The sequence below is a fragment of the Lissotriton vulgaris genome, chromosome 11 (assembly GCF_964263255.1).
Source record: "Lissotriton vulgaris chromosome 11, aLisVul1.2, whole genome shotgun sequence".
Classification (NCBI taxonomy): Eukaryota; Metazoa; Chordata; class Amphibia; order Caudata; family Salamandridae; genus Lissotriton; species Lissotriton vulgaris.
This window is the reverse complement of record NC_141699.1, coordinates 11,750,805-11,766,548: the sequence shown is the minus strand read 5'-3', so window position 1 is coordinate 11,766,548 and position 15,744 is coordinate 11,750,805. Positions and strand designations below refer to the sequence as shown.

The window sequence follows — 15,744 nt, the reverse complement described above, 5'->3', positions numbered from 1 at the left end:
TCAGACCTCTTGCTTTTGCCAGTGCTCGTTTCTAGCGGTGTCTAACAGCGTGAAGCCTCGCACGTTCCTCCCCAGCCCGGTCAGACCCTGCTGCCGCTCCCACGGCCTGTCCCAGGAGGGGGGATCAGCCCCGGCTCCTGGTCCCGGATAAACACGGAGCTCCGGTTACTTCGCAGTACTGCTGTCAGCGGGGGCATTGCAGCCAGGCCTGGGGGCTGCTGTTGTAGAAATGCTCCTTTTCATGGCTCGCAGGCTGAGGATTTCACTTTTTCTGATGCCGCCTCCGAGCCTCCTCCTGCCAAGTCCCCATCACAACCACATGCATTCAGTGTTGAGCGGAGGGATGTCGTGGTGGCATCCCGTGTGGGTGTCCTAGCTGTGCCCTGGAAAGTGCCCTGCCTGGCCGCGTCCCGGAGGGTGCCCTGGTCGCGTCCCGGAGGGTGCCCTGGTCGCGTCCCGGAGGGTGCCCTGACCGTGTCCCGGAGGGTGCCCTGGCCGCGTCCCGGAGGATGCCCTGGCTGCCCCCCAGTAGTTTGGTGGCTGCCCCATGGGCACCCTGTCCCTGGAAGTCCTGCTTATGTTTGGTTTTCAGGAGAGTCGCAGATCTAGCTGATAAACCCGGTAGTGTTCGTATGATGGGAATCCATCATTCTGTACATCCTGCACTCAGCGGGTAAAGAATTGTAAATGTAAATTGATACTTGTATAGCGCACTACTCACCCGCAAGGGTCTCAAGGCTCTTGTACGAATACCGTTGTGGAACCCATCCTGGCTTTCCCTGTGAGGCGTCCACTCCTGGGCACCCCCAAGGTGGAGGCCAGGCATCCTTAGCGTTGTGGGGGCCGTTGTGGAGATTAAGCAAGCTATTGCCCAGAGTTGCAGAGTGGGACTCCATGATTGGAATAGGCACCGAGGCGAGAATTATCAGGTCTGTGGAATTTTTGAGCCCAAGACCCGCCGAGGCGGGGAATTGAACCCTGGTCCCGGGCTAGACCTCTGCATCAGGGTCTGCCGCTCTAATCATTGAGCCACACTTCTCCTCAGCGGGTCTGTGTCACAGGAGGGTGACTTCAGATCTGTGCACTCCAGTGACCACTGGTGCCCGGCTGGTGTTGGCTGACCACCGCCTCTTGGAACATGTGCCACCCCGAGGTTGGCTGGTGCCTGCGTAGTGACATGTGGCCACCCAGCCCAAGTGTGGGGATCCTTAGCATGGGCGTCCGCAGGGGGGGGGGGAGGGGGCAAGGAGGGGCGCTTGCCCCCCTGGAGCACCCCTCCTTGCCCTCCCTGCGGACGCCCATGAAAAACGCTACTTCAAGACGGGGTTCTCACTCCCTTTCCTCTCCTTTCTTTTATTTGCTTCCCTGTCAAATGGATCCAAAAAAGAAAGACGCTTTTGCTGGAAATGTCGTATTTTTCTGACATTTTAATTCCAAAGTGCAGCATTGGGAATAAAAGGCTAAAAATATTAAAAATAGATAAATAACTAAATGAAGTAATACAGAGTGGTAGCAAACTGCCCAAACTGATTTTATTCACACCGAAACACATTAGTGCCACTTTTACAGAGATTGCCAGTGAAGCGCTATTTTTGTTTTTTTGTCTTTGTTTTCCCTGGACTTGGAACTAGTGCGCCAATCCTGGAGGTACTGCAATGTGTGGATTGGAAAACAAAATGTGTGCTGCGGCTCTGCGTCCAGGGATGTAGTCTTTTTACCATACTGCTTATGTTTTGTAAAGATATAAGCAATGGCCATTGAAATGGGTCCATTCAGGGCCCTGTGGTCGTGTCCTTAACTTTTCAGGCAAAAGCACTCACTGATTTCTGAATAGTGAGTGTAAAAGCATTAAGGTAACCATGTTGTTCCTGCTTACATTTCCCATGGTTTACTAAATGTTGCATTCCCTATAAGTGTTTGCTTTTTCCAGGATGTTGTTACTTTTTTTTTGTAGGCCGCATATTGCTCTTGTCTAGTGTGTCATTTAAATAACCCGCATCCAGGTGTTTATACAGGGCAACAATTGGGTTGTAGTTGAAGACAGTGGGAGTTTTTCTCAGTGGGGCAGTACGGTGTTCAGTGGGGGAGAGGATGTGGCACTATGGTCAGAGCTGCTGAACTTGGAACTGGGAACCAGGTTCAGCCTTAATAACCAGTCCACCAGACTACTCTCCTGCGAGAGCACAATCACATGCTAGACCTTAGAAGGCTTCGCAACACCTTAGAAGTCCTGGTGTCTTTCGCACCAGCAGGTGGTCCCTAGCATTACAAGTGCAGGTTAACCTCCAAGGCTTGTCCCCCACTATCCATACTGAAGTTCACCTCCAGTCTTGCGTGCAGGCCTATGAAGCAGCGCACCCTAGAACAACAGTCACTGAGGTCACATAACCCTTGAGAAGGGCCAGCTCTAGGGCGGTGCAGCCAGTGTGACCGCACCGGGTGCTGACTTTAGGTGGAGGAATCATGTTTGCAAGTATATTACGGTTTTAAAAACGCTTACTGCCTCCTTCCTGGCCTCCAGCAATTTTCGGCAACAATAAAAATGTCATGATGACTCTGGTGATTAATGTTCTTCCTAGAGAGAGATCAGAATTGTGTCTAGTGGAAGTTTTGACTCATGGGAAGGTAGCTCAGAGGGTTAATGTACAGGCTGCAAAGAACATGTGCCATGCAGATCACAAAGTGCACGTAATGTAAATAGGTCAGTGGGTACTGCTTTTGTCAGAGAGATCCTTTTGTTACTTGCAGTTTATAAGTTAAAATCCTAGCTTAGAACAGTGAGCTATTAACACTCATCTAAGAGCTGCATACAAACTGCAAGGTATAAATGAGAGCGTTATGTGCCCCCCCCCCCCGTCTTTGATTATCCTAATGACCCAAAAAGTGTTCTTTTGGACAGAAATCAATTCTGATTATTAAGGAGAACCCCCAACCACGGTAGTATGTTTTAAATTCCAGGTATTGTGTTTCTCCAGACCAATGACTATAAAACTATACGGGCTACTAGTATGGTTGTCATGTGGCTCCTACACCTTGTAGTCCTTAGTCATATGTAACATTTTCTATACAGTGATTTACACACATAATCATTGTCTCTGTGTAATGTGTGTGATGTAAAGTGACCTGACACCCTACAATGGTATGAGTGGCGCTGTAAATCAAATTAAATACATCTGAGAGAGAGTGGTTATGGAGACTTGGGGGGGGGGGGCACAGTTAAAGGGTGGTAGTGAGGGAATCCATGGCAGAGGTGGTCATTGGGGGGGCACTAACTAACATTAATGCACAGGACACCACCAGTGCTATGGCTGGCCCTGCCCTTGAGGCCAGTCTGCCTCACCCATAGATATCTCCATTGGCCTTGTTTCAGCAGCAGTAGCTGCAATTCACCAGGGATTGGCAATGCAGGATTTGACGCACACCAAACTAAGTTTGCAAACTTAGAGTCACCCGGCTTCATTTACAATCACTTTTAACATGTGCGGCCTGCTGTGGGGCCATTGAAATTAATTATGCAGCCAAGGATGACAAAATGATGCCGTAATGTTGACTAAATTATGCATTAAAAATAAGGCTGCAGCGTAATGAAGTATATTTTCAGATATTTTATTATTTTGACGTGTGTACACATGCTAACAGTCTCTGGAAAGATTTTGCCTTATTAGTACCAGTGTAACATACAAACGCAGCAGTGAGAAAGGTGACCAGTCAACCTTTGCAATAGGCAAACCACTCCGCAGCAACACAAGTCAAATTGAGCAACAAACAATTTGTTGGTTTAAATGGTCAGATCATGCAGCAGATCTTGCATTATGAGGCAACTATGGCAGAGCCATAATTTTAGAGAAAATATTTGTAAACTAGAATATTTTGCCATTCATGTTTGAACTGCTGTTGTGGAAAAAGGGAGAAGTGCTGATGACAGAAACTTCATGGCTCGGAGACAAATGGCTTGTGTTTCCACATTTTATTGTATTTGATACATTCTGTGATTAGAAGCATATCCCACTTTGTGAATATATTTTAATGTCAATAACTTATTATAACCTTAAATAATCATGTGTATCCATTGGTTGATTAAACTGGGCAGTGAAATGCCAAACAAATACTAAAAATTGAGATGTTTGCGCATTCTGGCCACACCTCTGGCTCCACTCACAGATCCAATCCTTGGGCTATTCCCGCCCTCTGATTCTCCGCCCACTGTTCTCCTGCTTTTTCCCCCACTTCGACCATTGTTTAAGACTCAGCATCCCTGGACCTGTAATGTGCTGCTGCTGCGGGCGCCACTTTTCCACACATTTACGGTGCCGGGCTTCCGCACAAGGGACTGGCCATTATTGTATCCCTAAACATGTGCAAGTTGTCAGTTTGACATTGACTACACGTAGAGGGACACTCGGTTTCTTTTAAAAAATATAGCTAACATTTGGACCTATGCATTTTATTTTGTATAAATTAATTGAATGTGTGTAAAATTTTGCAATGCTCGGGGAATTCTAGTAAAGGGAGCACCCCTTGGCGAATCACTAGGGTGTGTGATTGCTGCATTATTTATTAATGACTTTGACGTTGTGCTTTAACTTTGGATAACATTTATCATGAATTCTAGCGCCAAGAAGCCAATATTGGTAAATATGTGCACTACAAATAATCCCTAACATACACTGTGCATACAGTATATTTATTCTGGTGCTTTAATCATAGGCTGTTTTAAAGTATTCGGTGCTGAAGACAGCCTTGATTGGTGTTGGATCGAGGACCCGGAAGTCTGCACACCTAGCAGACCGAGATAAAGCAGCTTGTCAGAAAGTTTAGCATTTTCCCTACAGGTGGTGTTTGTTGTCCTGGATTCCTGTCATTTAATTGAGTCTATCCCAGTTCTGCGCCCCAGTGTTTCTTGTGCCCCACATGGCACACATCATGTCGGAGGATGGTGATGATGTTAACATTTTGCCCCCCCACACCCCCCTGGAAAAAAGTCTGCGGACGCCCATGATCCTTAGTAGGGCCCGCAATGACTTTTTAGGAGCAATGTTAATGTTGCACCTTTCTGGGCACTAAAAATAAACATGATGTGCCTGCCCTTAAGGCCTGCCTTTCACATCTGGCTCGTAACGGCAAGCACGGGAGATGGGCAGCTGCTGCGTACCCCTCCCTCAAGGGGGGGGGGGGCTTGCCAGTGTGCCGGACCACGCCCTCCGCATGCCAGTTTTTACACTAAGGATGTGCAGCCCTTCACCTACACAAATGTAACTTTGCCTGTTTGGAGCGATCTTAGGGGTGTAGTGTGCATTAATACAGCAGGTGCAGTGACACCTGGGACTGAAGCCCTGAGGGGCTCATTGAACTATGATAATTGCTTTATTTACTGCCCCAACTTCAGTCAGAGGGGCCCTTTCCCGTGCTCGACCGGGGCCCCTGGCATCCTTGCTTCGCTACTGATCTTAAAATAATGTTTTACGAAAGAGCGAATGAGAGAAATGTATCCAGAGTTGCATACAAGGTCCCGACGAGCCGCTCTCCCCCCAGGCTGCTTCGGGGACGTTAATGGTGTTTTATCTATGTTTGAAGCCCGCTGGGGGTCCGGAGTCCTGTTGGAAGGAAGGGCCCTTTGTCCCCTGCTCTTTCTGCCCACGGTCGCTGCTGGGGAGTGCACATACGGCCAGTAAACCTGGTCTGTTGTGATAAAGGCAGTAGGGCTGGGATATTGTAGCTGCTATGCATTTAGGGGTGGGTTGCTATCTCACAGGTTCCCTTAGTAGGCAAAGATGTAGGTGTTGGTTACCACCTCTGACAAAGCCTGGGATAGAAGATTTGCCCTGTGAAAATCCTCATTAAATCCTTTTAGGAGAGATCGTATTTTGTTTTGCCAACTGTACTTTGGTGTATCTTCGTATTCTTCTGATTGTATACCCGATGGGTGTCTTGTGGGCAAGCTTCTGCTCACTGCAGTAGCCACGTGTTGGCTATGATGACAAGCCAAAGAAAAAAGCCCTAAGCACCATAGGATCACTGGAAAATGCCATAAGCCTGATCTGTTTATTATGAAAAGCGATGGCAAGGGAAGTAGGCCTGGCTCATTCATTGTGAAAAGTGTTTGTTAAATCTATGGATTGCTATAAGTCTGCATTGCAGGCTGTAGAGAGGTCCTTTGTTACATGGTGTTGGTTTTTGTAGTTCTTAATAGGCCTTTTTATAATTATTTTATATTGACAGCTGTAATTTTGTACATAGTTGTAATTTTCTTGCTGAATATCTGGTAGTTGTCTTGTGTGAAAACGTATGCTCACAAAGTAGGTCTCAGTCGGTTGTGATGACAATCCTGTGATGATGGTGATTGACCTGATTGATTCGTTGGGCACTGTTATGTCCGATTTCGTAGGTCTGATCTGTTTAACCCGTTCCGTGCTTCCGTCGGCCAACGGGAGCACTCCCTCCCTGGTGCTGCGAACGACTGTTGGCCGTCACAGCCCCGCTCACCCTTTAGAACGTCCACACCGTGGCGGAATTGCCGCCGCGGTTAAGGCACTAATATGACATTTTACACAAAGGCAGAATATTCAATTGTTTTATTATGATAAAATCAAGAGGCCTTTAAGGGTGCATTGTATTTGCACCAGGTTAAAGCCTGCATGCATGTATTTTGTTGCATGTAGTCTCACAGATTACCCTAGCAGGAAAGGAGTTTGATGTTAGGTAACTCCTTTGACAAATTCTAGGCGTAGAAGTTTTCCACTTTAATAATTTTAGTGAAAATCTCTTTGAAAGTCCAGACAAGCCACAATGAAAGTTTAAAACAAAACGGCCACCAGCTGCAATGTATGATAACTTACTGAGTGTCTTAAATCCATCTATGAAGAGGCAGTTTCATTTATAAGCCAGGCCTATTGGAATTGCTCGTGCTTATTTGTCATTGTAGGATGTCGGTTCTCAGGGTATGTGACTATTTGGGACCTGCACGCTGGACTCTTAGAGTCGTCCAGTGACGAGCAGTATGTGACATATCGCTTGCTAAAAAGCTCCCCCAATCCTCAGCCCTATTGTACAAGACACCCCCTTTTTCCCTGCAGGAACATGTACCAGAGATACACTTCCAATGCGCCAATGCTGGCACCTCAGACTTACAGCCGTAGAGGTTCTTCAAAGAGAGACCGTGTAATTGGGTTTCCACACCTAGTCGCAGCGAGTCCTCGGATTTACAGCGCCCCTTAATGTGATGGTTTGTGGGGGCTCGCGGTCTCGCTTTTCATGGGTTGTTGAGTGCATCTAACAACTCTAGGTTGCTTATGAACTTTGGTCAGAAGTTAAAGGAAGAAAGTGCTCACCTTTTCACATGTTTTCATCCTACAGCTATGAGGACTCTCAGCGAAGACACCATCAGGCTCTTCCTTCAGCAGATTGCCGGCGCCATGCGAATCCTGCACAGCAAAGGTATCATTCACCGAGACCTGAAGCCTCAGAACATCCTGCTCACCTACACCGGGGGCCGCAAGTCCAACCCCAACAACATCCGCATCAAGATAGGTGAGGCCCCTTCCCAGCTGTCAGCCGCTGGGAGAAGGTATTGACCAGTCAACACCATGGAAGCTCTGTGTGGGCATCATATGCACCCTGCTTATCGGAGTCCCCACTCTCAGTGTATCGGCTCAAAGTGCACTGAGGCCAGAGAAGCCTTGTAGTACCCATATTTTCAATGGTAAACCTTGTGTACGCAAGGAAAAGTTGAACAGCTGGAGACTTGGTGTCAAGGGTGTCTGTGTACAGTGGTTACAAAACTCCCAGGGTGATGGAAAACATCTGTCTGGGCTCTTGGAAAGAGGGGGCACCAGGTGTGTAGCAGAGGTGCTGGTTAGAGCAAGCAACAGGTGTGTAGCGGCTGTGTAGGCTTCCAGAAGGACGGAGAGCCAGCCCTCCCTTTGCTGTTTGAACTCTCAGAGCTTTGAAGGACCAGATTGTCCTGATATATGAACTCTTAGCTCTCCTTCTGGTGTGTGGTCTCTCAGGGCAATGGTAGATGGAGAACCAACTCCTCCTCTGGTGTGTGGGCTCTCAGGGCAATGGTAGATGGAGATTAATGTTGTTCATGAATTACTAATGATTTGTATTACTATAGCGTGGCCCTACCGTTGTTAGGGACTGTAATGTTGACTCAGCTAAAGTTCTTTTTCAGTCTAAAGCCCATCATTTGCGAAGTTACACTACTATCATAACACCATGAATCGCTGCCTTTGACTGTGGCTGTTGTCGAACCACATTCGCAGCTGTGGTGTGAAGCTCAGGACTGGCCTTTCATTGTGATGAGGATGGTGAGCTGGTCGCTTGGCAGGTTGTTCTACCTATAATGCTTTTAACCATATACAGAGATTAAGCATGTGATTGACAGGGTCAATCACCAATGAGGATATTGGCACTCTAAGGTAATGGAGAGAGCCAATAGCCTCAGAGTGTCCGATACCATATGGAGGATTGGCCAGTGGCTTCCATGTGTTTGAGATCATGTGGAGGATTGGCCAGTACCCTCCATGTATTTGAGATCATATAGAGGATTGGCCAATACCCCCATGTGTTTGAGATCATGTGGAAGATTGGCCAATACCCCCATGTGTTTATCACGTGGAGGATTGGCCAATACCCCCCATGTGATTGAGATCATGTGGAGGATTGGCCAATACCCCCATGTGTTTGAGATCATGTGGAGGATTGGCCAATACCCCCATGTGTTTGAGATCATGTGGAGGATTGGCCAATATCCCCATGTGTTTGAGATCACGTGGAGGATTGGCCAATACCCCCATATCTTTGAGATCATTTGGAGGATTGGCCAATACCCCCATGTGTTTGAGATCATGTGGAGGATTGGCTAATACCCCCATGTGTTTGAGATCATGTGGAGGATTGGCCAGTACCCTCCATGTATTTGAGATCATATAGAGGATTGGCCAATACCCCCATGTGTTTGAGATCATGTGGAGGATTGGCCAATACCCCCATGTGTTTGAGATCATGTGGAGGATTGGGCAATACCCCCATGTGTTTGAGATCATGTGGAGGATTGGCCAATACCCCCAGGTGTTGAGATCATGTGGAGGATTGGGCAATACCCCCATGTGTTTGAGATCATGTGGAGGATTGGCCAATACCCCCAGGTGTTGAGATCATGTGGAGGATTGGCCAATACCCCCATGTGTTTGAAATCATTTGGAGGATTGGCCAGAAGCCTCCTTGTATTTGAGATCATGTGGAGGATTGGCCAATACCCCAATGTGTTTGAGATCATGTGGAGGATTGGCCAATACCCCCATGTGTTTGAGATCATGTGGAGGATTGGCCAATACCCCCATGTGTTTGAGATCATGTGGAGGATTGGCCAATACCCCCAGGTGTTTGAGATCATGTGGAGGATTGGTCAATACCCCCATGTGTTTGAGATCATTTGGAGGATTGGCCAGAACCCTCCTTGTATTTGAGATCGTGTGGAGGATTGGCCAATACCCCCATGTATTTGATATCATGTGGAGGATTGGCCAATACCCCCATGTGTTTGAGATCACGTGGAGGATTGGCCAATACCCCCATGTGTTTGAGATCATTTGGAGGATTGGCCAGAAGCCTCCTTGTATTTGAGATCATATGGAGGATTGGCCAATACCCCCATGTGTTTGAGATCCTGTGGAGGATTGGCCAATACCCCCATGTGTTTGAGATCCTGTGGAGGATTGGCCAGTACCCTCCATGTATTTGAGATCAGAAGATTGGCCATTAGCCTCGGAGTATCGAAGATCATATGATTGATTGGCCAGGGATCAAGGTGTGTCCAGCATCGGATTAAGGAGCAGGCCCGGCTCTCCTTGAGACTGGCCCGTTTCAGAGCGGGAGTCGGTGATCGAGATTGCTGCTCCATACCCTCTTGTGGTCACTCCATGTGTGCTAACTGGGATCTGATGAAGATTGAACTCTGCGTAGTGCATGGAGGTCTACGCATCCATTTATTATTGTGCTCTTCTCTCTATTTCAGCGGACTTCGGATTTGCCCGATACCTGCAGACCAATATGATGGCCGCGACCTTGTGTGGCTCGCCCATGTACATGGTAAGTGGCCACCATCGTCTTCCTCCCTCCTCCGCGAGACGGCCTGAAGGCACCGAAGGAGGGTATTAGCTTGACACAACTCTGAGAGGAAGGGACTAAACCCTGCACTTGAGGTCACATACACACAGCACCCTCTGGCGCTCCCACTACCATGGCACACTCACGGTCCTGTGACAGAGGGGACCGGATTTCACAACTCAAACAGAGAAATGAGTCACCGAAGAGGGAACGCGGTGTGCTCGTCTCTATGCGAGCTGATGGCCTTTAGCCCCGCGAGCGGAGAGCCGCCACCATCCCACACTCCCTGGTTGTTATCCCTGGGTCATTAGTTAAGCAAACTTTTCCTGGAAGCTGCCAGGCTGTGGTTTCCAGCTGGAGCTGAGCTGACTGCAGCTCGGAGTCCTTTTCTTTTCTTTGTTGTGAGTTTTTTCAGGGATCATGTACCCTCCTTTCATCAGCCTCAGATAGAACTTCAGCGCTCCAGCTTCCGAGACTGCGTCCTTCATGTTATGACAGAGACCATGGCTCAGTTCGACCACTTCGTTTCATTTTCTGCCCACTGCTGTGCCGTTAAGGTGTTAGTAGTGGCTACTACTGTAGTTCTTGGATGATCGGAGTCTTCCCCCCCCCCCTTGCCAGTTTGCCTCCATTGAGGGTAGGATAAGTGATCTCCCCTGAGGTGCTTCAAGGAGCATTTGCATTTCCTAAAAAAAAGCAGGCCTCCAGCATTGTAAGGCAGGGCGAAGCGTTGCAAGGCAGGGCGAAGCGTTGTAAGGCAGGGGGAAGCATTGATGGGTAGAGCTGAACATGTTTGGTTTCATGCAGGCTTTGCTTTTATAGCAACAAATGATATTAGTGGTCTGGTCCTGTGATTGGCTGACCCAGCAGACATGCATAGCCCATCCTAGCCATTCCATGGTGTCGGAGGCAATCATATCTACTTTCTCCACCGTTAATACTTGGCGCAACCAGAACCGCAGTATTGGGTCACTGCCAGAGATTAGACTTCGTGTTAGCTTCTTAAATCAAGGTGAACTGAGGCCAGTTGCAGAGCAAGGATTAGAAGCACCCTGCACTCGAGGTCAGGCCAGGGCAGAGCCATGCTGGTTAACAGCCTGCAATCTGTGTGCTGCTCAGCCCTGAGAAAAGGCTGATGAGGAGTCCACATTCAAGATGAAAACCATTGCATAAGGGGCAGAGGGAGCTCTGGAAGCTGTGTGCAGAGATCGTCAGGAGGGAAGGCACGTCACCCATGCAGCTTTGCTTTCAGTGTGCCATTGTAAGCCTGGTGCATTCAGTGAATGATGCCTGTTAAATCGATCACTTTTTACCTTCGTTCCATATAGTAATCGCCAAAGGCCTGCCCTCTGCTCAGTGCCTGTCCTTTTGCTGCACAGGCTTTATCCAGAGGTCTTCCCTTAGCTCAGGTTTAATGTGTTTTTGATGTTTCTTCATTGCAGGCTCCTGAGGTGATCATGTCTCAACATTATGATGCCAAGGCCGATCTGTGGAGCATCGGTACCATCATTTACCAGTGTCTGACTGGCAAGGCTCCCTTCCAGGTGAGTGCGGTGTACGGGGCGCTGCGCCCCTACTCCTTCAGCTACTATGTCACTTCCTGCATCGTGGTGCTATGGCAATGGGGCGCTGCACCCGTCCTCCTTCAGCTACTGTGTCACTTCCTGTCTCGTGGTGCTATGGCAATGGGGTGCTGCACCCCTCCTCCTTCAGCTACTGTGTCACTTCCTGTCTCGTGGTGCTATGGCAATGGGGCGCTGCACACGTTCTCCTTCAGCTACTGTGTCACTTCCTGTCTCGTGGTGCTGTGGCAATGGGGCGCTGCGCCCCTCCTCCTTCAGCTACTGTGTCACTTCCTGTCTCGTGGTGCTATGGCAATGGGGCGCTGCACCCCTCCTCCTTCCGCTTTGGTGTCACTTCCTGTCTCGTGGTGCTATGGCAATGGGGCGCTGCGGCCCTCCTCCTTCAGCTACTGTGTCACTTCCTGTCTCGTGGTGCTGTGGCAATGGGGCGCTGTACCCATCCTCCTTCAGCTACTGTGTTACTTCCTGCATCGTGGTGCTATGTCAATTGGGCGCTGCACCCGTCCTCCTTCAGCTACTGTGTTACTTCGTTTCGTGGAGCTATGGCAATGGGGCGCTGCGCCCCTCCTCCTTCCGCTTTGGTGTCACTTCCTGTCTCGTGGTGCTATGGCAATGGGGCGCTGCGGCCCTCCTCCTTCAGCTACTGTGTCACTTCCTGTCTCGTGGTGCTGTGGCAATGGGGCGCTGTACCCGTCCTCCTTCAGCTACTGTGTTACTTCCTGCATCGTGGTGCTATGTCAATTGGGCGCTGCACCCGTCCTCCTTCAGCTACTGTGTTACTTCGTTTCGTGGAGCTATGGCAATGGGGCGCTGCGCCCCTCCTCCTTCCACTACTATGTCACTTCCTGTCTCGTGGTGCTGTGGCAATGGGGTGCTGCACCCCTCCTCCTTCCGCTACTATGTCACTTCCTGTCTCATGGTGCTATGGCAATGGGGCGCTGCACCCCTCCTCCTTCCGCTACTGTGTCACTTCCTGCATCGTGGTGCTATGGCAATGGGGCGCTGCGCCCCTCCTCCTTCAGCTACTGTGTCACTTCCTGTCTCATGGTGCTGTGGCAATGGGGTGCTGCACCCCTCCTCCTTCAGCTACTGTGTCACTCCCTGTCTCATGGTGCTATGGCAATGGGGCGCTGCGCCCCTCCTCCTTCCGCTACAGTGTCACTTCCTGTCTCATGGTGCTATGGCAATGGGGCGCTGCACCCGTTCTCCTTCAGCTACTGTGTCACTTCCTGTCTCGTGGTGCTGTGGCAATGGGGCGCTGCGCCCCTCCTCCTTCAGCTACTGTGTCACTTCCTGTCTCGTGGTGCTATGGCAATGGGGCGCTGCACCCCTCCTCCTTCCGCTTTGGTGTCACTTCCTGTCTCGTGGTGCTATGGCAATGGGGCGCTGCGGCCCTCCTCCTTCAGCTACTGTGTCACTTCCTGTCTCGTGGTGCTGTGGCAATGGGGCGCTGTACCCGTCCTCCTTCAGCTACTGTGTTACTTCCTGCATCGTGGTGCTATGTCAATTGGGCGCTGCACCCGTCCTCCTTCAGCTACTGTGTTACTTCGTTTCGTGGAGCTATGGCAATGGGGCGCTGCGCCCCTCCTCCTTCCACTACTGTGTCACTTCCTGTCTCGTGGTGCTGTGGCAATGGGGTGCTGCACCCCTCCTCCTTCCGCTACTATGTCACTTCCTGTCTCATGGTGCTATGGCAATGGGGCTCTGCACCCCTCCTCCTTCCGCTACTGTGTCACTTCCTGCATCGTGGTGCTATGGCAATGGGGCGCTGCGCCCCTCCTCCTTCAGCTACTGTGTCACTTCCTGTCTCGTGGTGCTGTGGCAATGGGGCGCTGCACCCCTCCTCCTTCCGCTACTATGTCACTTCCTGTCTCATGGTGCTGTGGCAATGAGGCGCTGCACCCCTCCTCCTTCAGCTACTGTGATCCTTCCTGTCTCATGGTGCTATGGCAATAGCACGCTGCCCCCCTCCTCCTGCTGCTACTATGTCACTTCCTGTCTCATGGTGCTATGGCAATAGGGTGCTGCACCCCTCCTCCTTCCGCTATGGTGTCACTTCCTGTCTCATGGTGCTATGGCAATGGGGCGCTGCACCCTTCCTCCTTCGGCTACTGTGTCACTTCCTGTCTCATGGTGCTATGTCAATGGGGCGCTGCACCCGTCCTCCTTCAGCTACTGTGTCACTTCCTGTCTCATGGTGCTGGGGCAATGGGGCGCTGCACCCGTCCTTCTTCAGCTACTGTCACTTCCTGTCTCATGGTGCTATGGCAATGGGGCGCTGCACCCCTCCTCCTTCGGCTACTGTGTCACTTCCTGTCTCATGGTGCTGGAGCAATGGGGCGCTGCACCCCTCCTCCTTCCGTTACGGTGTCACTTCCTGTCTCATGGTGCTGGGGCAATGGGGCGCTGCACCCCTCCTCCTTCGGCTACTGTGTCACTTCCTGTCTCATGGTGCTATGGCATGGCTTTCAGTGGTCATGTACTTTATTGTATTATATTGCAGCATTTATATAATCCTTAGTACCATTGTGTGTGGCCCTGAAGTGGTAACTTCACTTGTGTAGAAAGCTATCCCATATAGTGTGTGTGGTTGGAAGGATGTTGCCTTTTATTTTCATTACATGCAGAAAGTGTTTCCATATCGTGTATGAAGACCACCGAAGTGCAGTTATCGCGTTATGGGCCTCAGCCCTTAGCAGTGTGGTGGATGAAAGAGTGTGAGAGACGGGCACGCAGTCTAATGGTTTTCAGTCCGCTGGCAGCTTCGAGCAGCTTTGCAGGTCTCTTTATGGTATTTCTTATGATTACAGTCTGCTTAGCTGGTTACTGCCCTGGGGGTCCAGTCTGAGTTTTTATGCATAGTTCTGGTCCAAGGTGCTCATTATTCGCTCTCTGAGAACAGATGTTTCATGGACGTGGGAAAAAGCTGATGCATTAGAATTTTACCATAAATGTGAAGTATGTTAAAGTGAAGCTGAAGGAAGGCACAAGGCTAGGACGTTTTTTTACATACAGGTTAGACTTTCTCTGCCCTTCTGGGAAGGCACCTCCTTCATGATCTCTATTGACGTCAGTCCCTGATAATCCTATGCACATCCATACCTGCGGCCAGGCGTTTATTGGTCTTCTGTGTGATGTTGGAATGTTGAGTGTCTCGATTGCAGTGCTAAATTTGAGCTCTTGAGGTTTGCTGGACTCCTGAATGTTCGGGTCACCATATTTACACAAGCTCTGGAGAAGACTGGGGCGTTGAGCTTTAGGGCCCTGCTATGTTCATGACCTCTGAAGGATGCTGGGACGCTGAGTTTCCAGGTCACAGTGCTTTCAGTTAGCCCAGAGGGATGCTGCCATGTTGTGATTCCAGGTTGTGATGCTTTATCCGAGCTCTGAAGGACGCTGCGGTATTGAGTTTCCAAGCCGCAGTGCTTTCACGAGTTCAGACACATGCAGGGGTGATATTTCCTCACCGGAGGTGCGTTGACCTCCTTGTGATTGTTAATATACCCTCCATGAATGAGTTAAATCTTTAGGAGCTGGGGGTGTGCGGACCTGACTCCTCAATACATGTCGGGTAGACAGTTCCGATGTGTGACGTCGTACACTGTAATTTGTGTACCAAGCTCAGTGTGGACCTATGCATCTTTCTTTACAGCCCAGGCAGAAACTTCTGCCTTAAGTGCCGTCTCTTGCCCATCGGGAAGGATGCTGTCTTGACCATCAGAAGGATGCTGTCTGGACCATCAGAAGGATGCTGTCTTGACCATCTGAGGGAAGCTGTCTTGACAATCAGAAGGATGCTGTCTTGACCATCAGAACCATCAGAAGGATGCTGTGTCTTGACCATCAGAAGGATGCTGTGTCTTGACCATCAGAAGGATGCTGTCCTGACCATCAGAATGATGCTGTCCTGACCATCAGAATGATGCTGTCTTCACCATCTGAGCGATGCTGTCTTCACCATCTGAGCGATGCTGTCTTCACCATCTGAGCGATGCTGTCTTCACTATCTGAGCGATGCTGTCTTCACCATCTGAGCGATGCTGTCTTCACC

At 49.8% G+C, this 15,744-nt stretch overlaps 1 protein-coding gene across 4 annotated transcripts in view; it reads left to right on the top strand.

The window, feature by feature from the left end:
• ULK1 (unc-51 like autophagy activating kinase 1) overlaps positions 1-15,744 on the top strand; it is a 210,060-nt gene that overhangs the window by 93,099 nt on the left and 101,217 nt on the right. For all 4 annotated transcript variants that reach the window (XM_086942657.1, XM_086942660.1, XM_086942658.1 and 1 more), the window contains 3 exons: positions 7,354-7,527; positions 10,019-10,092; positions 11,553-11,654. In XM_086942657.1, the coding sequence (XP_086798783.1) occupies positions 7,354-7,527; positions 10,019-10,092; positions 11,553-11,654 (350 nt within the window). The remainder of the gene's footprint in view (positions 1-7,353; positions 7,528-10,018; positions 10,093-11,552; positions 11,655-15,744) is intronic.